Source organism: Giraffa tippelskirchi, chromosome 6 (assembly GCF_054371585.1).
Source record: "Giraffa tippelskirchi isolate mGirTip1 chromosome 6, T2T-mGirTip1v1.2.pri, whole genome shotgun sequence".
Taxonomy (NCBI): domain Eukaryota; kingdom Metazoa; phylum Chordata; class Mammalia; order Artiodactyla; family Giraffidae; genus Giraffa; species Giraffa tippelskirchi.
Window position 1 is genome coordinate 102,370,626 of NC_137280.1, and position 23,104 is coordinate 102,393,729.

The 23,104-nt window shown below is 37.9% G+C and overlaps 1 protein-coding gene across 6 annotated transcripts in view; it reads right to left on the reverse strand.

Annotated features, from left to right (window-relative positions):
* Nucleotides 1-17,827: 17,827 nt before the first annotated feature.
* PRRC1 (proline rich coiled-coil 1) overlaps nt 17,828-23,104 on the reverse strand; it is a 40,620-nt gene continuing 35,343 nt past the window's right edge. For all 6 annotated transcript variants that reach the window (XM_081504091.1, XM_081504097.1, XM_081504092.1 and 3 more), the window contains one exon: nt 17,828-21,243. In XM_081504091.1, coding sequence (XP_081360217.1) covers nt 21,034-21,243 — 210 coding nt within the window. In that variant the 3' untranslated portion in view covers nt 17,828-21,033. The remainder of the gene's footprint in view (nt 21,244-23,104) is intronic.

Consider the following 23,104-nt stretch of genomic DNA (forward strand, 5'->3'; position numbering starts at 1 on the left):
ATATAGATTCACTGATCAGGAATTTTTTTTTTTTTTAATTCTAGAACGAAGCAGTAAATCTGCACACATGGTGTAGTTGAGGATACCTGAAGGGTGATGACAGGGCCGAGAGAGTCGGGAGAAGGTGAAGATGGAGAGGCACACAGGTAAGTGATTTAAGCTCTTGCAGCCATGGGTTTCTTATCTACAAAACGGTTGTGATACCTTTGTTGAAGTGTTGTAAGATCAGACAATGCCATTGGTACGGGGTATGTATGTGGTCAATGGTGGTTGTTATTTATTCTCCTGTGACGTCTTATAATGAGCACTGTCATCTTGGGTAAGGTTTTAAAATAAGTGTAAGCCCCATTTCTTCTTCTATAAGGCTGAAACAAATGTCATTAAGGCTGAACTGGTATAAAGTCTAGCCTGGAACCAGGTACTCAGTGGCTTCTCAGTATGTGATCGAACTTGACCTCCAGCCAGCCCTGCCTTCACACAGGGTGACCCCCCACAACCCACTTGCCTCAGTCCTGGAGAATATGTAGATTCCCCAAGGGCATGGAAGCCTCTCAGTTCTTAGTCTTTTTTCTACATTCTACTTGGTCTAATTCCTTCATCCTGTGTTCATTAAGCTCATCCATCAAGCCTCACAGTCTGGTGAGGATCTGGTGGTTTAATTTCCATTTTTAGAGCGCACAGCACAAAGCACGCTGTGATTGAAGATCCTGCCTGACAGCACTCAAAAAACGCATGGCAACTGCTGTCACAGGGCCCCTAATGCACTTGCTCCCACAGCCTGAGCTTCGCAACCTCTCACCAGGTGCCAATTATAGCTGACCTGACACTGGGTCTGCCTGGGGTAGGCAGAGTCCCTGTAATTCTACTCAGTACAGAGGACCTGTCAGCACTCCACAGAATCAAATAGCTCCGTGGTGAATACTCGCTTTCCCTTTTTTGTCGTTTGAAGCACAAGATTATGGATTAGGAAACACATAGCAGATAAGGGAGAATCAGCCCAGTTTTGCTTGTACAAACATCAGCAAGGTCTTGGCACAGGGGGTCGGGCTCCTGAGCAAAGCAGTGGAAACTGGACAGTTGGCACCTTCTTTGTGGTTCTGTTTCTGCGCAATCCCATGCAGGGTTACAGCGTCTGAGCAGTTTGTCTTAATTTTCAACAGAACATAACAAGTAGGTCTTATGGAAAAACTATATGCTTCAGAGTATAATTTTATCTTGCAGTTATGCTGTCTGGGGTGGACATTCCGCCCATACCAACCATTTTCACTTTTTTGCGGAATCGAAAATTCAACCATGTGCAAAGTTCATGTAAGGTTTTACACTCAAACCAACATGTGATAAGAGCCAGAAAAGTGGCAGCAAAGATGATGCAGTCATGTAATTTTGTGAAAAACATGTTCTTCGTGTCTCCAACTCACTAGATCGATGAATTAAAAAAGAATTCTGAAAACATTACAGAATCAAAGTTAGCATGTTTGTTTTACTCAGTAGCAGAAATGGAGCTAATAAGGATGAAGTAGTGGGGAAGTTACCTTATTGCAATCCATACCGGTGAGATTTTGCTATATTTGAAGTTTATGGGTGGGCATGTCTAGACATTTTATGTTCAACTGGTGCCCTCTAGTGACGGGGGAGCAGCCTCTGGCTGTGTGTTGTCTCATTTGAAAGTCAAAGAATTCCACTCTTGGTAAGGTATCCTTAGCCAGATTTACCTTTGAGAGAGAAAGGAGAAGCTGATAAGCAAGGTGCTTGGGAGACAAGTTCCAGCAGCCATCTGTGGTTCACAAAATAGGGGTCTTACATGCCTGGAGATACGTTTCCACAGGTGAGGACATTCTTTAGTCAGGTATCTCTGAGAACGTCCCTAATATGGGACCTGAGTTTTTCCAGACTGCCTCAGATAATTCTGGTACACTCCAAAAATTACACAATTCCTCTTGGCTCTGAAACTGTGGAATAATGAGGGCAGGACACAAATATTCCACAATCCATAGCCAGAACAGAACATGGACCTCTCGTGAGCTGAAATCCTTTAGAGCCAGAGAGAACCATAGATGCATCTTACATATGTATCCACTGTCAGAAGCCCTTCTTGCTGTCACAACAGATTCTTGGCCTGGAAAACCATCTTCAGGGATGGTACTGACATAATCTGGAGGCAGATGACACTTTTTCTGAGCTGGCATTATCACCCAGCTGTGAGACATCTTGCTTTCATCTGTCCTGGACACCACTACCTTAATCCAGGTCTTGATCTGTTCCCACTGAAACTGTTTTTATACCTTCCAACTTGGCTTCTCTCTCCCTTGCTAATTAATACATATTTTACACTGCTACTAGCTGTTTCTGTAAAAATATACATATGTATATACATATATGTATGTATTATACACATATGTATTTATTATCTGGTGATCTTATGGGAAAATACAATAACATAAAACGGCCACAATCCACTTCTCCAGCCCCTTCTTCCATTTTCCCAGCCACAGAGCATGCTGTCCTTCACTCTACACACCACATGCTCATGTTCTTGCTTTGCCCTCTGTGTAGAACATTCTACCCCCTGGCCATTCGTCCTGACCTGTAAGTGTCATCTCCCCTAGGAAGCCTCCCCTACATCTGCTTTGACAGAAGTGCTGCTCCTGGAGTTTCGGTATCACTTGTTTATGCCTTTGTTTCTACTTTGACCTCCCCTGAAACAAAACTCTAGTCTTATTCTTTTATTTCATTTTTTTAAATATTTTATTTTGTTTTATACTATACAGTACTCTACACAAAAATTTGCTAAAACTAGAGTGATAACCTAAATGCATGTTTATATTTTTATTGGGATGTAATTGACATATAGCACTGGTTTCCAATACATAACATAATGACTGGGTATTTGTATATATTGCAAAGTAATCAAAATCAGTTCAGTTCAGTCGCTCAGTCATGTCTGGCTCTTTGTGACCCCATGAATTGCAGTACGCCAGGCCTCTCTGTCCATCACCAACTCCCGGAGTCCACCCAAACCCATGTCCATCGAGTCGGTGATGCCATCCAACCATCTCATCCTCTGTCATCCCCTTCTCCTCCTGCCCCCAATCCTACCCAGCATTAGGGTCTTTTCCAATGAGTCAACTCTTCGCATGAGGTGGCCAAAGTATTGGAGTTTCAGCTTCAACATCAGACCTTCCAATGAACACCCAGGATTGATCTCCTTTAGGATGGACTGGTTGGATCTCCTTGCAGTCCAAGAGACTCTCAAAAGTCTTCTCCAACACCACAGTTCAAAAGCATCAATTCTGCGCTCAGCTTTCTTCACCGTCCAACTCTCACATCCATACATGACCACTGGAAAAACCATAGCCTTGACTAGGCGGACTTTTGTTGGCAAAGTAATGTCTCTGCTTTTAAATATGCTGTCTAGGTTGGCCACAGCCTTCCTTCCAAGGAGTAAGCATCTTTTAATTTCATGGCTGCAATCACCATCAGCAGTGATTTTGGAGCCCCCAAAAGTAAAGTCTGACACTGTTTCCACTGTTTCCCCATCTATTTCCCATGAAGTGATGGGACCAGATGCCATGATCTTAGTTTTCTGAACGTTGAGCTTTAAGCCAACTTTTTCCCTCTCCTCTTTCACTTTCATCAAGAGGCTCTTTAGTTCTTCTTCACTTTCTGCCATAAGGGTGGTGTCATCCGCATATCTGAGGTTATTGATATTTCTCCCGGCAATCCTGATTCCAGTTTGTGTTTCTTCCAGCCCAGCGTTTCTCATGATGTACTCTGCATAGAAGTTAAATAAGCAGGGTGACAATATACAGCCTTGACGTACTCCTTTTCCTATTTGGAACCAGTCTGTTGTTCCATGTCCAGTTCTAACTGTTGCTTCCTTACCTCCATACAGGTTTCTCAAATCAAAATAAGTCTAGTTAAATCTCTGTAAACATTTTTCACATATACAAGCACATGGTTATGTAATATATGTATTGGGTTGGCCAAGAGTTTTGTTCAGGTTTTTCCTTAACACCTTACAGGAAAACGCAAACAAATTTTTTTTGCCAACCCCGTATGTTACATATACATAAGTATACAATTAAGAACTACAGCACTCTGCTGTACATTATATTCTCAAGGCTTATTTTGTAGCAGGAAGTTTGTACATTTTGATAACCTTGACCCATTTCATCCACTTCCCCACCTACCAATCTGTTTTCTGTATCTATGAATTCTTCTTTTCTTTTTTTTTAAGATTCCACGTATAAGTGAAATTATATGGTATTTGTCTTTCTCTGACTTATCACTTAGCATAATCAGGAGTATTTATTTCATATGCCCCCATAGTTGCCTGGCATACAGCAGCATACACATGAGGCATCCAACTTTATACAACTTTGAAAGTCAGCTTCATTGTATCTATATCTCACCAGTTACAATGGAAAGAACATGAGATTCAGCCCTGACAGGACAGGGTTCAAGTCTTCCTGCCACCCCTTACTAGCTCTGTGGCCTTAGGCAAGTAAGGAACCTCACTTACAGGATGGAGATAATAGTGCCTTCCCTGCAAAGTGGATGTTAAAGTAGGTAATGGACGTGAGCATAGGAGACCTGGAAATAGGCACTCATTGAACGAAACTTAATCTATCTGTTATGTAATATACATGTGTATATGATTAAGTGGATTTGTTCTTCCTGCGACAACAGCCGAAACTCAGAAAATCTACTTAATTGTCTCTCTGATTTCATGCTGAACATTTCTGTTCTTTCCACCATGAGTCCATGCACATTTTCACTCGAACTTGAATTTGGCATAGACTGTCTTTTTTCTTTTTTTTCATACTAATGGAAGCTTATTCAAGAGGCAGTTATTACTTCATGGAAATATTTATCTACCATTCCTTAGTTTCACACTAGGAAGCGGGGAAAGGTATGATTTTACTACTAGGCAGTTTAATCATTTTTTTTCTCTCTCACCTCCTATATACCCAGTAGGGCCAAGTCAGCTGAAAAAACAAAATCATATAAGCAAACCTCTACTTCATCATCTTGTCTCAGAAACTCCTGCTGGCAACACACATTTCATATACCCGAAGTGGGGTGTTCTGAAAGAGACAGACAGACCCCAGCTCCCTAATTTACTGCCCTCTTTTTCATAGCATCAGATTCCTAAAACCTTACCTGGGTGGCTGGCTGTCTCACTGTCAGGAGGCTGGAGCAAGGCATGGAGGGGGTGCAGGAAGGAGACATGAATGCCAGGTATTAATGCCAGGTCCCTGCTGACAAGAACACTTGATGACACCCTTTTAAACCATTAGACACAGGCAAAGAAATGGGGGAAAAACACCTGGCCTGCCAAAAAGCCATTACACAAACCTCAAAGTGTGGTACTGAGTTTTGCTTTATAAGCGTTCTTTCCATGACAAGCCCTGCTCATTGGTGCTTCAGCTTCAAAAGTATTTCAGTTTTTTTGTGTTACAGAGAGATTTCAGAATCTAATTAGGTATGTTTGTTAGACACACTTGATTTTTTTTTTCTCCCTGTTGTTTCCATGTTAAATAAAGAAGTGAAATAAAAAGTTGGAGGAAGAGTTTTAGGCTAATGCATTAGGTCCTAATTTTTCACAAAGTGTTGGGATTTATCCTGGATACAGCAACTCTGCAAAGGCGGGAAAGAAAGAATCTCATCTTGACACTATTTGGAGGAAAGCATGGATGAAACAGCCCAATAAAAGAGAATAGGTGATCTAAGTGACAGATAACTGAATGTAACTCTGATCTCAATATCTATAATATACATGTAGCATCCTGTGCTGCTCTAGCAAAAACTAGCTCTTGAGATCAGTTGGTACAAACCCACAGTTTGAGCCTCCACCACACACCAGTCACAGAACTCTCCCCATTTAAAACTTTTCAGGGGAATTGACATGTATATTTTTACAGTCATTTAGATTCCAACAGGTCATAACTGGGAGCCCAGAGACTGGATCTCAATCCTTTGTCATAAATTCTTTGGTCAGGGTTTTAAGAAATGTGTATAAAAATCCTGACATCTGGATACTTCTGGCAGGAAAAAATCCAGTCTTGCCACACCAAGGCCCATAGTTCCCCAGGGCAACAATTATCTGAAGCTGAGAACACCTGTCCCTGGTGGGGGGGTTATGTGTTTGCCAGAGCAGCCCCTTCACGTTTCCCACCTCTGTTGCCTCCCTGAGCCCTACTGGCATTTGACTTTGCCTGAAATGATTTTTTAAGTGCTTTTCAATATAATGGTGATTCATTTCTCACAGTTCTTTGGGCTAGAAGTTCAAGGGGCCAGCAGGATATGCTGTCTTCTGAAGCCTCTCTCCTCAGCTTGGAAATGGCTTTCTTCACGCTGAGTCTTCACATGGTTTTTCCTCCACTGACCTGTATCCTAGTCCCTTCTTTTAAGGTCAGCAGTCATACTGGCTTAGGACCCACCCTATAGGTCCAGTTTTACCTTAATTACCTTTAAAGATCTTATTTCCAAGTTCCTCTGCTTCTAAAATACCGGGTTTAGGAATTCAGTGTAAGAATTTTGGAAGGGCACAATTAATTCAGCCCATAAAATTTCTAAAGATAACAAAGCAAATAACAAGTTTAGTCTATTCTGCTACAATCCACATTTCAGTAGCAATTAGCTTAAACAAAATGGTAACTGGGTAGATATTGTCTGTGTAAACTAGAAGTTGTATTGGTTTGTCCAACTTACCTATAGCAACCAAATGCAAAGTCACAAATACAGATGAGAACAGGAATCTCTGGAGTGTACTACACGGGTTTCCAGTTTGGCAAATGTTTTTCTCTTTGGCTTGAATGAGCCCCCTGCTCTGCCTTGGAAGAGCTCATTGTATCATTCTCCTGACCATTCTGAGTTTTGTTCTTTATCCGGAACTCAGCCTCCTCAACTCTTCATTAGTCCTCTCCCTGTTGATAAAGGTATCTCCACCATTTTTAAAATTAGGATAAAATTGACATATATATAATATATAATTGACACTGTAATAAGCATTATATTGTTTAAAGTGTACAACATAATGATGCAGAACTTGTGTATACTGTGAAATGATTACCACAATAAGTCTAGTTAATATCCATCACCACACAGTTAAATTTTTTCTTAGAGAACAAAAAAATCTGTTCTCTGAGTAATTTTAACATATACAATATAGTGTTAAGAACTAAGTCATATGACTAAGAACATAGTCGTCATGCTACATATGACTTACATAATAAAGGTGCCCATTACTTGCATATTTAATAACTGTAAGTTTTAATTTTTGAACATTACCCATTATCATCTGCTTACCACATCCCGACACTGGAAACCACTAATAGGTTCTCTACAAGTTTGATTTTCTTAGCATTTTTTTAAAAATCAGATTCCACATGTAAATGAAGATCACAATATATTTGTCTTTCTCTGTATTTGTCTTCCACTTAGCATAATACCCTCAAGGTCCATTCATGTTGTAAGTGAAAATATTTCATTTTTATGACCGAATAATACTTCATTATATAGATATACCACTTCTTCTTAATCAGTGGACCCTTAGGTTACTTCAATGTCTTGGCAATTGTAAATAATTAGGCGAAGAATATGAGGGTGCAGATAACTTTTTAAGTTAGTGTTTTTGTTTCCTTTGGATAAATGCCCAAAAGTAGAACTGAGGGATCCACGAAATAGTTCAATTTTAAATTTTGGGGGGAACCTCCATATTGTTTGCCACAATGGCCACAGAAATTTGCATTCCTATCAACAGGAGACAAGTGTTCCCTTCTCTCCGTGTCCTTGCCAACCCTTGTTAATTATTTTCCAGTTGTATTGAGGTATAGTTAACATACAACACTGTACACATTTAAGGTATAAACCATTACAATGGTTTGACTTATCTGTATTGTGAAATGAACACTAAGTTTAGTTAGCACCCCTCATATCACTAAGAAAACAATAAAAAGAGGAAGCCAGAAAGAAAAAAAAAACAGCTCCTTTTGTTTCTTTTTTTTTTTTACTGTAACTCTTTAGGATATACTTTCTTAACTTTTATGTGTATCATACATCAGTGTTAGTTATAGTCACCCTCCTGTACATTTTTAGTACATGTATCTTATAAGTAGAAGTTTGTCCTTTTTGACACTTGATTGAATTCCTCCTTTCCCTAATGCCCTGTCTTTGGTAACCACAAATCTGATCTCTGTTTCTATGAGGAGTTTGGTGGTTACTATTTTTGTGGTGGTGGTGGTGGTTTTGTGGCTCCATATATGTGACATCATAGTATTTGTCTTTTTCTGACTTTTATTATTTAGCTTAATCCCTTCAAGGTCCATCCATGTTGTCGTAAATGGCAAGATTTTCCTTCTTTTTAAGTGGAATAATATTCCATTGCATATATGTATCACATCTTCTTTATCCATTCATCTAGCAGTGAATGCTTAGATATTTCCATGTTTTGGCTATTATAAATAATACCTGCCATGAACATGGTAGTGCTGCTATAAATGGAATCATTTTCTTCATTTCTTTTTCAGATAGGCATCATTAATGTGTGGATGCATTACTGATTTTTTTATGTTAATTTTTTGTCATGCAGCTTTACTCACGTGGATGATTAGATCAAGATGTTTTGGGATTTTCCATATATAAAATAATGTCATCTGCAAGTAGAGACAGTTGTCCTTCTTTTTCAATTCTGAGGACTTTTATTTCTTCCTGTAGCCTGTATTATTTGGTAGGACTTCCAATACTATGTTAAATACAAATGCTGAGGAAGCATCCTTTGCTTGTTCCTGATTTTAAAGGAAAGCTTTCAATCTTTCACCACTGAGTATCATGTTACATGTGGACTTGTTATGACCTGTATGTTGAGGCCTGTTCCTTCTATATTTAATTTGTTCAGAGTCTTTACCTTGAGCAGATGTTGAATTTCACCAGTTTTTCAGATGTTCATATGCTCCTCCACCCCTTCCATTCTATCAGTGTCATATATCACGTTGATTTTTGTGTATGCTGAACCATCCTTGCATCCCAGGGATAAATCACAACAGATCAAGGTGAATGATCCTTTTAATGTGCTACCAAATTCAGTTTGCTAGTATTTAAGTAAGCATCTTTGCATCTATATTCATCAAGGATATTAGCCTGTACGTTTCTGGCAGCATCCTTTGCTTGCTTTGGTGTCAGGGTAACAGAGTCTCACACCATGAGTTTGGTAGTGTTCCTTCTAAGAATTTTTGAAAGAATTTGAGAATTGAGATTGAGTCTTCTTTAAATGTTAGGTAACATTCACCCATGAAGACATCTGGTCCTGGGCTTTTCTTCATTGGGAGGTTTTCAGGTGCTTAATTCAGCCTCCTTACAGGTCTTTACCAATGTTCTGTTCTTTCTGATTCCATCGTGGTATGTTGTATGTTTCTATGAACTTCTCCTCTTTAAGACTGCCAGCTATTGGCATATAGTGGCTGTTACAATCCTTTGTATTTTTGTGGTATCAGTTATGTCTCATTTCTCACTTATAATTTCATTGATTTGGATCCTCTCTTTTTTCCCTTGTTTAGTCGAGCTAATGGCTTATTAATTTTGTTTATATTTTCAATGATCCAACTCTTAGATTTATCTTTTCTGTTTTCTTATTCTCTTATTCTCTATTTCACTTATTTCTGCCCTAATCTTTTCTTATTTCCTACCTTGTACCAATTTTGGATTCAGTTTGTACTGCTTTTTATAGTTCCTTAATGCATCAAGTTTAATTAGTTTGTTGGTTTTTTTTTAATAACTTTTGTGCTTAAAGTAGGCATATATTGCTATGGGCTTCTCAATTAGAACTGTTTTTGCTTTATCTCAGTTTTGGTATGTTGTGTTTCTATTTCCATTTGTCACTAGAAATTTCTTTATATCTCCTTTAATTTCTTCTTTGATCCATTGGTTGCTCAGAAGAGTCTTCATATCCATGCATTTATGAATTTTCTCATTTTTCTCCAGCTATTGATCTCTAGTTTCATGCCATGGTGGTCAGAGAGGATACTTCACCCTTCTTGAGTTTGCTAAAGCTTGTTTTGTGGCCTAACACATGATCTAGCATAAAAAATGGTTCATGAGCACTTGAGAAGAATATTTAAACTGATGCTGTCAGATAGAATGTTCTACACATGTCTCTTAGATTTCTTTGGTCTCTAGTGTTGTTCAAATCCTCTCTTATGAATTCTCTGTCTGGATGACCTAAATATTGTTGAGAATGGCATATTAATGTTCCATTTATGATTATTTTTAATTGGCATATAGTTAATTTATAATGTGTGTTAGTTTCTGCTGCACAGCAAAGTGATTCAGTGATGCATATGTATGCATATTTTTCCATTATGTTTTATCACAGGATATTGAATGTAGTTCCCTGTTCCATACAGTAGAACCTTGTTATTTATCCATTCTATGTACGATAGTTTGCATCTGCTAACCTCAAATTACCATTCCATCTTTCCTCCCCCTACTTGGTTCATCACAAGTCTGTTCTCTATGTCTGTGAGTTTGTTTCTGTTTTGTAGATAGGCTCATTTGTGGCATCATCTAGAATCCACATATAAGTGATGTCATATGGTATTTTTCTTTCTCTCTTTGACTTACTTCATTTAGTATGATCATCACTATTTCTATCCTTGTTTCTGCAGATGTTATTATTTCATTCTTTTATATTGCTGCATAGTATTCCATTGTATATATGTACCACAGTTTCTTTTTAAAAAAATTTTTGGGGGGAGGGGTGCTGTGCTGGGTCTTCATTGCTACATGAGCTTTTCTCTAGCTGTGGTGAGCAGCAGCTACTCTTTAGCTGAGGTGTGCAGGCTTCTCATTTTGGTGGCGAGTCTTGTTGTGGAGCAAGGGCTCTAGGGCACATGGACTTCAGTAGTTGTGATATGTGGGTTCAGTAGTTGCAACTCCCAGGCTCTCGAGCACAGGTTCAGTAGTTATGGGGCATGTGCCTAGTTGTCCCAAGGCACGTGGAATTTTCCCAGATCAGGGATTGAACCTGTGTCTTCTGCACTGGCAGATGGATTCTTTACCATTGAGCCACCAGGGAACCCCAGTACTACAACTTCTTTATCCATTCATCTGTCAAATCAAATGAACATGCAGGTTGTTTCCATGTCTTGGGTATTCTTAGCCACGCTGCAATGAACATGAGGGTGCAGATAGCTTTTCAAGTTATTATTGTTATTTACTTTGGATAAATGCCCAGAAGTAGAACTGAGGGATCCGTGCCATAGTTCTATTTTTAACTTTGGGGGAACCTCCATACTGTTTAATAGCAATTTGCATCCCCATCAACAGTGCAGAAGTGTTCCCTTCTTTCCACATCCTTGCCAACACTTGTTAATTTTTTTTCCAGTTTTATTGAGGTACAATTGGCATATACCTCTGTATACATTTAAGATATAATCCATTACAATGGTTTGACTTATTGTGAAATGAACACTGCAGTAAGTTTACTAAGCATCCCTCATCTCACCAAGGAAACATTAAAAAGAGGAAACCAAAAAGAAAAAAAAAAACTTTTTAAAAATGATAGCTCTTTAGGATGTACTTTCTTTACAACTTTTATATATATCATACTGCAGTATTAAGTATAGTCACTCTCTTATACAATATCCCTGGTACATATTTATAACTAGAAGTTTGTCCCTTTTTATCATCTTGATCCAGTTGTCCCTTCCCCCAACCCCCTGTCTTTGGTAACCACAAATCTGATCTCTTTTTCTATGAGGAGTTTGTGGTTGCTATTATTGTGGCAGTAGTTTTGTGGTTCCATATACAGGTGACATCGTTTAGGTATTTGTCTTTCTGTGGCCTGTATTATTTAGCCTGATGCCCTCAAGGTCCATGAATGTTGTTGTAAATGGCAAGATTTTCCTTCCTTTTAAATGGAATAATATTCCATTTCATATATGCCTCACATTTTCTATATTCATTCATCCATCAGGGATACTTAGGTAGTTCCATGTTTTGGCTATTATAAATAATGTTGCAAGGAATATGAGGGTACAGATAACTTTTTGAGTTAGTGTTTTCTTTCTTTCTTTTTTCATTTGGATAAATACCCAGAGTGGGACTGGTAGATCATGAAGTAATTCTATTTTTAATTTGGGGATGAAACTCCATACTGCTGTCTGGTGGCCATGTGTATGTCTTATTTGGAAAAATGTCTACTTAGGTCTTTTGCCTGTTTTGTTTATGGTTTCCTTTGCTGTACAGAAGCTTGTAAGTTTGACTAGAGCCCATTTTTTAATTTTTTTTTTTTTTCTACTCCCTTGAGAGACTGACCTAAGAATTGTTACAGTTGTTAGTGTCAATTGTTACAATTGACATAAATTGTTACAATTTATTTCAGCTTGTTTTACCTATTTTCTTTCCTAGAGATTTGTGGTTCCATCTTATATTTGAATCTAAAGGACTTTGATTTAATCTTTGTGTATGGTCTTAGAGTGTGTTCTGTCTTCCTTGATTTTCATGGGGCTCTCCAGCTTTTCCAGCACCATTTGTTGAAGAGATTGTCTTTTTCACATTGTCTATTCTTGCTTCATTGGTCAAAGATAGATTCTAGGTGTTTGGGTTTATTTCAGGGCTCTCTATTCTGTTCCATTAATCCATATGCCTGTTTTTGTGCCAACACCATGCTAGTTTGACTTTGCAGTCTTGTCTGAAGTCTAGGAGCCTTTTGCCTTCCGCTTTGACTTTTTCCTTCTGTACTGCTTTGGCATTTTGGGTCTTTCATGGTTCTATATAAATTGGGGGGGGGCTATTTGTTCTAGTTCTATGAATAAGTGCCATGGATAATTTAATTGAAATCACATTAAATCTGTACATTGCTTTGGGGACTAGGGCCATTTTGTAAGAACACTAATTCTTCCAATCCATGAGAATAGAATGTATTTCCATTATTATTATATTGCTATTTATTTCTTCTTTTAACTCTGTTAGCAGTCTCTGTGTCTTTTAAAAAAAATAAATCTCTTACAGGCAGCAAATCATTGGATCTTATTTTTTAATGCACTCATTTAATGCCTTTTGATCAGAGAATTTAATCCATGTATGTTTGAAGTCATTGTTGATAGGTGAGGACTTACTATTGTCATTTCCTTAATTTTTTATGTCTGTTGTGAAGAATCATTCCTGGTTTCTTATCCCACTGACTTTGTTTTGGTTTCTTTTCGTATCCATATGCTTGATCTCTTTATCATGTTGTTTTGTGTAATTACTGTAGGTTTCTCCCTTTTGGTTACAATGAGACTTACATAAATATTTTAAAATTATAATACCTTATTTGAAACTGATAACTTCAATAGCATCCCTAAACTTGACACCCTCTCCTTCCCTCCACACTTTAGATAACTGATGTTACCACTAACACCATTATTAGTGTTATTATTTTATTATTAATAAAATATTTTGTTATTAATAACCATTAATATTTTTTGTATAATTAATTATAGTAATCATTATTTGAATTATGGTTATTTTCACTTTTTTTAAACTTTTATACTAGAGTTTAAGTGAATTAAGCACGACCTTTTCCATATTACAAAATCTAACTTTAACAACATACTTACCATTACCAGTTAGTTTTACACTACCTCCTTATATTTTTTTAACAGGTTAATTGGCCTCTATACTTCCATTCAGAGAACTCCCTTTAGCCTTTCTTGTAAGCAGGTCTAGTGATGATGAACTCCCTCCACTTACATTTATTTGGGAAAAGCTTTATCTTCATTTCTGAAGGACAGTTTTATCAGATAAAGAATTATAGGTTGAGTGGGTTTTTGATTTCAGTATTTTGAACATACCATCCCATTCTGTCTTGACCTGAAATTTTGCTGTTGAGAAATGTGCCCGTAACCTTATGGGGATTCCCTTGTATATAACGTCTCTCTCTTATTGTTCTCAAAATTTCCTTCAACTTCTGACAATTTAATGATAATGTGTCACAGTCGAGCCCTATTCAGGTTCAAACTCTTTGGGGTCCTTTGTGGCTCACGGATTTGGATGTCCATTTCTCTCACCAGGTTTGGGAAGTTTTCAACCATTGCAACTTTAAATGTAATTCCTGTCCTTTTTCATTTCCTTCTGAAATTGTCATAATGCAGATAGTTTCTTTTGATGGCATCCCATAATTCCATAATTCCTGAAGGTTTTTTCGTTTCCCCCCTCTGACTCAGTAATTTCAGTGTCCTGTCTTCTAGATCATTGATTATTCTGCACAGCCACGTCTGCTTTTGAGCTTCTGAATTTAAATATTCAGTTATTGTGCTTTTCTGCTAAAAGATTTCTGGATTACTTATTTTAGTGATTTCCATTTTTTGAACTTCTCATTTGTTCATGCTTTGTTTTCCTAACTTGGTTTAGTTGTCATTTTGTTTCTACAGTTCACTGAACTTCTTTGAGGGTTATTTGTAATTATTTGTCTGATTGTTCATAATCTCCATTTCTTTATGGTTAACTTTTAGATATGTATGTTTCCTTTGGTGGTGTTATGTTTACCTCCATTTATGTGATCCTTGATTCCTTACATTAGAATCTCTGTGTTTGAGTAAGTCATCTTCTTTTCTAGAATTTACAGGTCCACATTGGCAGAGAAAGTTTATCACTGGTCAGCTCAGTTTGAGTGTCTGGACATGTCTGCTGGTAACATCCTTGGACAGGTGGTACTTCCTATCAAGGTATATTTTTGGGTGAAGTCACTGTCAAGCTCTGAGGTTCAGAATGAGGGTGCCACTTGCTGAAAACAGTTGGATAAAACTGCTGGCTTGATTCTCTGCCCAAGTGAGGCTATAGGATGGACTCTGCAGCTATCTGGATTCTCTGGTCAGGATTACTAGGCAGTCAGGGTTGGATACATACTCAGCAAAGGTGGAGCAATGAATTAGCTTCCTTGCTATGGCAGGACAGCAGGACAGATCCCAGAGCCTGTACAGCTTGTTTTCTGGAGACCCAAATCAAGCAACACTAAATGAATTCCCTGGTCAGCTGGGGCCAGTGGCTTTGCTTGCAGAGGGGGAAAACCATGGGCTATGTTCTGTCAAGTTCCACTGTAAGTATGGCTGTTGGATGGACTACACAGCTTCCTGTGTTCTAGTTAGGTTCCCTTTGAGTAGGCTGATGGTTGTATCTATGAATTTGTGGTGCTTCAAATTTGTTTCCCTGTCAGGACACAGTGGGAGACCAAACCTCAAGGCCAGTAAGGCTTAGTTTGTGGTCATGACTCAGGTCGTCCTGTGCCCCAAGTTCTCTGGCTGAACAGAACCACTTGGCTTGCTCTACACTCTAAGCTCTGCCTGCCAATCCTCTGCTCAAATATTGCTGGGCTGTGCAGCTTCTAGGCATTCATGCCAGCCTTTCTGGTCAGGCAGGGCCAAGAGCTACACCCAACTTGTCTGCTGGCCTGTGGCTAAGCCCCCTTCCTTGCCTGGACTGGGGCAGAGAAGTTTCCATGACTATTTAGGCTGTTAATGTGAGGACCTGAATCAGATAGACCTGCACCTGCCAAGCTCTCTGGTCAGACTGCTCCACTGACTTGTTTCTGTAGATAAGCAAAGCTGCTCTTGGCACTTGAGTACTATAGGTATGAACTCGGTCTCCCAAGATCTGAGTTATTGCTTCTCCCTTCTCCATCACAATCAGATTCCCAGTGGTCATGCCCTTCAGATTCTCCTGCACCCTCCAGGGGAAACCAGAGTAGCAGCTTCTGCAGAACCACCCACGATACTGGGTGTCACTCCTAGGCTTTCTTCCTACCATTGGCTTACAGCATGGTGCTGTCCCAGCCTAGGAGAGGAGCAGTGCATTTGGTGTGTAGCCATTCCTCTTTACCATCTAATGTGGTCTGTTTTGGCCTCTGTGGCACTGGAAAATGCTCAAGCCTCATCTCTACGACTTGGAATTCTCTTAATGGTAGCTTGTCCATGAATAATTCTTAGCTGGTTTTCTTGTGAGAGGAGGCAAAGTCAAAAACAACCTGTGTTGCCATCTTGGTGACATGGCTCTCTCAAATATCTTAGTATTTGCAGAATGAGTCAGGATTTGTACTACAGCAGTAATTCTCAAAAAGATATTTCTAAAGCAGCTATAAGTCTTTTTATAATGTTTAATAATATATGTGGTCATTATCTTGCTTGAAAACTAGTTTAACAATAATGATGTTTCTGGCATTTATCCTAAAAATGATACTCAAAGGTAAACCCAGTTTATGGTTTCCTCATTTGGGGAGTCAGAATAATGAGCTATCAGAAATATATTTTCATACCAGCAGCAAAGCCCAAAATAGCCCTCTCAAACTAAAAAAAAAAATAAGGCATAGTTTTCCTTAAACATAATATTGTAAAATTAAAAGTACACTAGGGAAAATTCCTCATGCCACTATTTGAATTCAGTTAGATTCAACAAATAATTGTAAGTGATTTACCCATTAATTTCCTGAAGCAAATATTCAGGATGTCTTGGAAGAAAATAGTTTAGCAAGTCACACATTCCATTAGACTTCTGTCTCTGTAACTGGTTTCTTGTGATGATACTGGAAAAGCAGCTTAAAAGATTTGGTTATGTCATCTATAAAAGTGTTTCCTCCATTGTCTATCTGTAGGTACTTATCTCATAAATGTTAGCTCCTCTTTCCTTTCTGACTGCTTTAAATCCTTAAAATGAGTTCACTTTATGGATTGTTTCAAAGATTTCCTTCATCCTTAAATTATTTAATTTCCTTGATAATGACTTTGCCAATTTTGTTTCTGTTGCCAAACATTTTTTCCCCTCTTCCAGTTCATTCTGAAACAAAGTATGAATTTAACAGGGTTTTCCTGGGCTCTAAACTGCTTTTTTCTTGTCTACTGAAAACAATACTTTGTTGTTAAATACTTTGTGTTGGAAATCTGCCACCCCATGGACGGCAGCATGCCAGGATGCACTGGAGTTTGAAAGTGAAAATTGCTCAGTTTTGTCTGACTCTTTGCAACCCTGTGGACTATACAGTCCATGGAATTCTCCAGGCCAGAATACTGGAGTGTGTAACCGTTCCCGTCTCCAGGGGATATTCCCACCCCAGGGATTGAACCCAAGTCTCCCACATAGCAGGTGGATTCTTTACCAGATGAGCCACCAGGGAAGCCCCGGAGTTTGCCTTTTGGCAAATAAAGCCCTCAAATCAATATCCTATCCTCTTTTGGCATGTACCCCCTCCCCACTAAAACAAAAGAAAAATCTCTTATCTTGGGATCACATGCTCAGAATAGCAAACAGAATAAGAAATAAACTTTTTTTTTTAAAAAAGGAGGATACTCCTGGAGGTCAAGGATAAATTAAACTCATGACCAGAGAGGGAGGGTTCCTCATGAAAACAGCCTTAACTTCTTCCCTTCTACCTCCAATGTATCCTTTTCCCCCAAATATCCTGATTTCTTTAACCTTGAAGTTAGAAACTCTGGTACACAGTTGTCCCTTGAACAACACGGGTTTGCACTGTGCAGGTCTGCTTATACACAGTTTTTTCAATAAATAGCAGAACAGTACTATACAATCAGTGGTTGGTTGATCTCTGATGTGGAATTATGGCTATGGAGAGCTAATTATAAAGTTGCATGTGGACTTGTATGTTTAGGGGTCAGCTCCCCAAAGCCTTCACTGTTCAAGGGTCAACTGTATTTGAATGTTACCTTTCCACTTGAAAGATGGGCAAAGTTGCTATTCCATAATTCTTGGCAGACAGTAGCAAGTTGAGACAAAAAGGAATATGGGTCCTTCTAATATAATATGAATATGATTAACATTTGAAAAATCACTGGGGATATAAGTTGAGGTATTATTTATTTATGACATATTTACATACGTACAAAATTGGCTTTATCCAGTACATCATCTTGCATCAGTTTAGTTCAGTTCAGTCGCTCAGTTGTGTCCATCTCTTTGCGACCCCATGGACTGCAGCATGCCAGGCTCCCTGTCCATTACCAACTTCCAAGCTTATGCTCCATATTCTGGGAGTAAAAATCCAAGTTTCTTAATTTATGTATAACCCAACATCTTTTAGAACATAGAATGTTACCAGTTTGGCTTCACAGAACACAAATTCCTGTTTAGAAATTTTTCTAGCCAAGGAACAAAGTAAATTTCAACAGCATCTTAAACTAATTTAGCTGGCCCTGAGTGTATTAATAATTTGTATGATTTTGAATTAATGTATATAATCCACTTTCATCTGTTATCTACTTATATTTACTATCATACTACCATTTTGTCTGTATCCATTCATCTCAATTTTCTACCTCATTAATCTTTGAGAGAAAGCACAAAGAAAGGGGACGTAATAATAAGAGACTCAGAGGAGAAAACTACTGTATTGGCTCAATCTTTTCTACCCAGAATCTGGGACCCAGCTCTAGGTTACCTGATAAACTTAGTAACAAGATATTAATATGAATAATCTGAGTACCTTCTGTCAATTGAGGCTGATGTAAAATTACTCTTCCTGCATTTTTTTCCTATTCTCTTTCACACTTCTTAACTAAAAAAGTATACAAACTTCTCAAATTCAGTAAGTAGTTCTGGGAGCACTTCAAAAGAAAAAAACAAACACACACACAAACATGACCAAAACAGTAGTGGCAAAGAATTGTGTTAAAGATAAGTAGTCCCAAGATGCTTGAGGGTAAAAAAACACAAATAGTCTCACCTCAACTCACCCTAAAAAATGCTAGTGGGGGAGTTATAAGGAAGCAAGCAGGAACAGAACAGGACGACTGGATGACTGGTGAAGAGAGCTGTGGCCTTAGGCTGATGAGCAGCACATCTCATGCCACAATACCAACAGTAAAAGACTGTGCCTGGCCCAGGATGCTGTAGTGTGTGAGAGAGAATGAGTTACTTTTCTTGTGCCTTGTACAACAAGGAAATCGAAGCACGAAAAAATAAACAAGAAGCTGGGAAAGTTGACTGTGTGGAATCAGTCATGAGCATCAGCCTTTCAAAAGTAACTCTGGGCCAAAAAAGGAATAAGAGGCCAGAATGAGATCATGTATTTATCTTTTCCATCTGCCCTTCCCTAGTCCTTACCCACTCACAAAGAGCAGAAGGTGCAAATTACCAGCTACTGGAAAATCAGCTGTACCCAAACCATAGGATAACTCTCATTGCTATCTGAGGACCTGAAGACTGTCCTCTAATGGGATGTCAATGTTAGTTATTTTATGAAAACAATCTCCAAAAACATCAATTAAGATATTGAGATTTGGTAAAATAAAAAGAAAACTCAGATTATTTTTAGGATCTGTAAAATTTCCCTATAATAGATGGGAAAAAAGCAGAATTATGAAGTATGGGCATATGTTCCTTCATTCCTAACAGTGATGTGTCATTAGTCTGACATCATGATAAAAGGCAGCTTTTTAAAATAAAAGAAACAAATGTTAGAGAAAGGCTTCCCTTAATCATGGAAGATGGAGAAAACACAGATGAAGTGTTCCATAAATACCAGTAAAAAGGGAAAATAAGTATTCTGTTCCTGTTATGCTATAGCAACTAGCTACATCTGTCTTCTCTCTCTCATTATTTTTAATGACACAGATATCTGAATCACACTGAACAATCATTATACAGGGCATGGAAATTAACACATAACATAGGTGGAAAATTAATACGTAATCTTATCACCCTTAGGTTAAAAAAAATAGCATCAGTCAAATAAGTACTTGAAATGATATTCAAGCAAACATGACATGTAATGACAGTACAGGATAACAGCTTTAACACCTTAAAAGATTTTATAAGATTGTGCTAATTTTTTTTTACCTCTAAAGAATTATATAGAAGAGTAAATAAAAATTAAATTACATCTTTATAAGAAACAATCTTCAAAAGTTATTTAAACTTTCATATATAGAGTTCAAAAGTATATGACAAAGTATTTATTTTTGATTTGTATAAATCCAAAATTGGTAAAATATATTATTTGGGGGAAAAAGAAACCTTCGTTAAATACAAACATAATGCACTAAATAAACCAGGTTCACTATAAAATAGTTTCTTTGAAAACTTGCATAAAAAGTAAAGGCAGAATGGCAAAAAGTTAGAAAAGCAGTGTTTAAGGCAAACTAAATAAGAAGTAACCTTAAAGTAAGTCATATAATCTCATAAACAATAATTTCCTCTCAAAAATTTCTCTGTTACAGCTGGAGAAATAAGTTAAAGCAGAAATAATGGCTGCTGTCAAGAGTTTACTTGGAAGCGCTGAATAGTATTATGCAAAAAATACCCAATGCTTCTAATTTAAATAGACTGGAATCATTTGTCACTTAGTTGTCAAAGAGCAATGAAAAAATAAAATGTATCATCCCAATGTTTATCATATAGTATGAATGTGAAATGCTGAAACTTACTTAAAAAAAAAAAGAATTTTTCAGACCATATGTGTATAATACGATAACCAAAAAGAAAATGGTCGATTCTGCTATTCTGGCCCATGTTAAAAATATGCATAGAAAAGTGCACCATCTCCCTACAAGTAGGTGTCTTACAGTCTGTTGGTGAGCCCACAGCTTAGCATCAGACCTGCTCACATGCACACACGAAAAGCTTCCAAGACTGGCAGGGAAGATATTCATCATGAATTAAAAGAAACAATGCTTTTAAACAATATTCAGTAAACAAGTTCTTTAGTCAACTATTTCTTAAAAAACAAAATAATCAAATACAGATCATTAAGTTAAATACCTTAGCACATGAATTTGCACCTTATAAATCTGGTATATCAAACTGTGCTATAAAAATATTTATACATTTTTTTGAGAACTATGGTATGTGAAATTATATAATCATAAAAAGGACCTGTTTCTTTTCATCTACTGGAATGATACCACACCCTTCTAGAAAAGAAAAACTGCAGCCTACAGGAAATGATCAGAACAGTTGGACTGACTAAAGTTGTCCAGTTTAAGGATCTGTCTCTTCTCCACCAGTAGCTCCAAGTGAGCGAGGGTCAGTAGCCCAGGGCCAGGCTTCTCACACGGTCCTGGGGGGCAACCGTTGTTTATACATGCCCGCTATCGCTTTGGCCGCACTGTAGATCATCTGCCGACGAGACATGCCAGTGAAGGCCATATGCCAATCAGTCCGGCTGACATTGAGTAAACTCTTCTCCAGGACTTCACCCACTGTCACCAAAAGGCCAGACCACCTCAGATTGTAGTCCTGGGGAGTCAGACTTTGAGCCTCAGGAAAAAAGAAATTGAGATTTTTAATACACTAAAAAAAAAAAAAATCACTGGAACAGCTATAAGTGACATTTCAAAGTCCCTCAGGTTAGTTTTAGTAGAGATTATGACAAACCATGAGAAACCCAGCTATGCTGCCAAATGTATGAAATTATAAGGTGACAAAAAAAAAATTGCATGAATGTACTTGATTTAAAATCTTTACACTAACACACTAAACTCGTTGTTAAAATACAATCTAAGTGTTTTTTAATTTTTTAAAGGTATTTATTTTTGGCTGTGCTGGGTCTTCATTGGTGCGGAGGCTTTTCCGTAGTTCCATGTGCAGGCTTCTCGTTGCAGTGACTTCTCTTGTTGGGGAGCACGGGATCTAGGGCGCGTGGGCTTCAGTAGTTGCGGCACATTTGCAGTTCCTGGGCTCTAGAGCACAGGCTCAATAGTTGTGGTGCCTGTTGGCCATTTGTACCGTCTTCTTTGGAGAAATGTCTGTTTAGGTCTTCTGTCCCTTTATGATTGGGTTGTTTTTTTTGATACTGAGCTTCAAGAGCTGTTTGTTTATTTTGGAGATTTAATCCCTTGTCAGTCACTTTGTCATTTGTAAACATTTTCTCCTGTTCTGAGGATTGTTTTTTCATCCTATTTATGATTTCCTTTGCAGTGCAAAAGCTTTTAAGTTTCATTAGGTCCCATTTGTTTATTTTCATTTTTATTTTCATTACTCTAGGAGGTGGATCCAAAAAGATACTGCTGTGATTTATGTCAAAGACTCTTCTGCCTATGTTTTCCTCTAAGAGTTTTATAGTGTCCAGTCTCACATTTAGGTCTTTAATCCATTTTGAGGTGACTTTTGTGTATGGTGTTAGGGAGTATTCTAACTTCATTCTTTCACATGCCGTTGTCCAGTTTTCCCACCACCACTTACTGAAGAGACTGTCTTTTCTCCATTGTATATTCTTGCCTCTTTTGTCATAGCTTAGGTACCATAGTTCTGTGTGTTTATCTCTGGACTGTCTATCCTGTTCCATTGACCTATGTGTCTGTCTTTGTGCCAATACCATATTGTTTTGATTACTGTGAAGTCAGGAAGCCCAATTCCTCCAGTTGATTTTATTTTCTCAAGATTGCTTTGGCTATTTGTGGTCTTTTGTGTTTCCTTAAAAATTGTAAAATTCTTTGTTCTAATTCTGTGCAAAATGCCATTGATAATCTATATGTATTGCGCTGAATCTGTAGATTGTTTTGGGTACTACACCATTTTCACAATATTGATTCTTCCAATCCAAGAACATGGTATATCTCTACATCTGTTTGTGTCATCGTTGAGAACTGTAAGATATTGATTGAAGAACAGAGTATAAGTCTTCTGTCTCCTTAGGCAGGTTTATTCCTAGGTATTCTTTTTGATTCGATGGTAACTGGGATTGTTTCCTTGATTTCTCTGATATTTCATTGCTAATGTATAGGAATGCAACAGATTTCTATGTATTAATTTTGTACCCTATATTTTGACTGAATTCACTGATAAGCTCTAGTGGTTTTCTGATAGCATCTTTAGGATATTCTATGTATAGTATCATGTCATCTGCAAACTGTGACAGTTTTACTCTTTTCCAATTTGGATTTCTTTTATTTCTGTATCTTCTCTGGTTTCGGTGGCTAAGAATTCCAAAATGTTGTTGACTAAAAGTGCTGAGTGGACATACTAAAAGTGCTGAGTGGACATACTTGTCTCATTCCTGACTTTAGAGAAATGCTTTCCATTTTTCACCACTGAGAATGATGACTGCTGTGGGTTTATCATATATGGCCTTTATTATGTTGAGGTAGGTTCTCTCCGTGCTCACTTTCTGGAGAGTTTT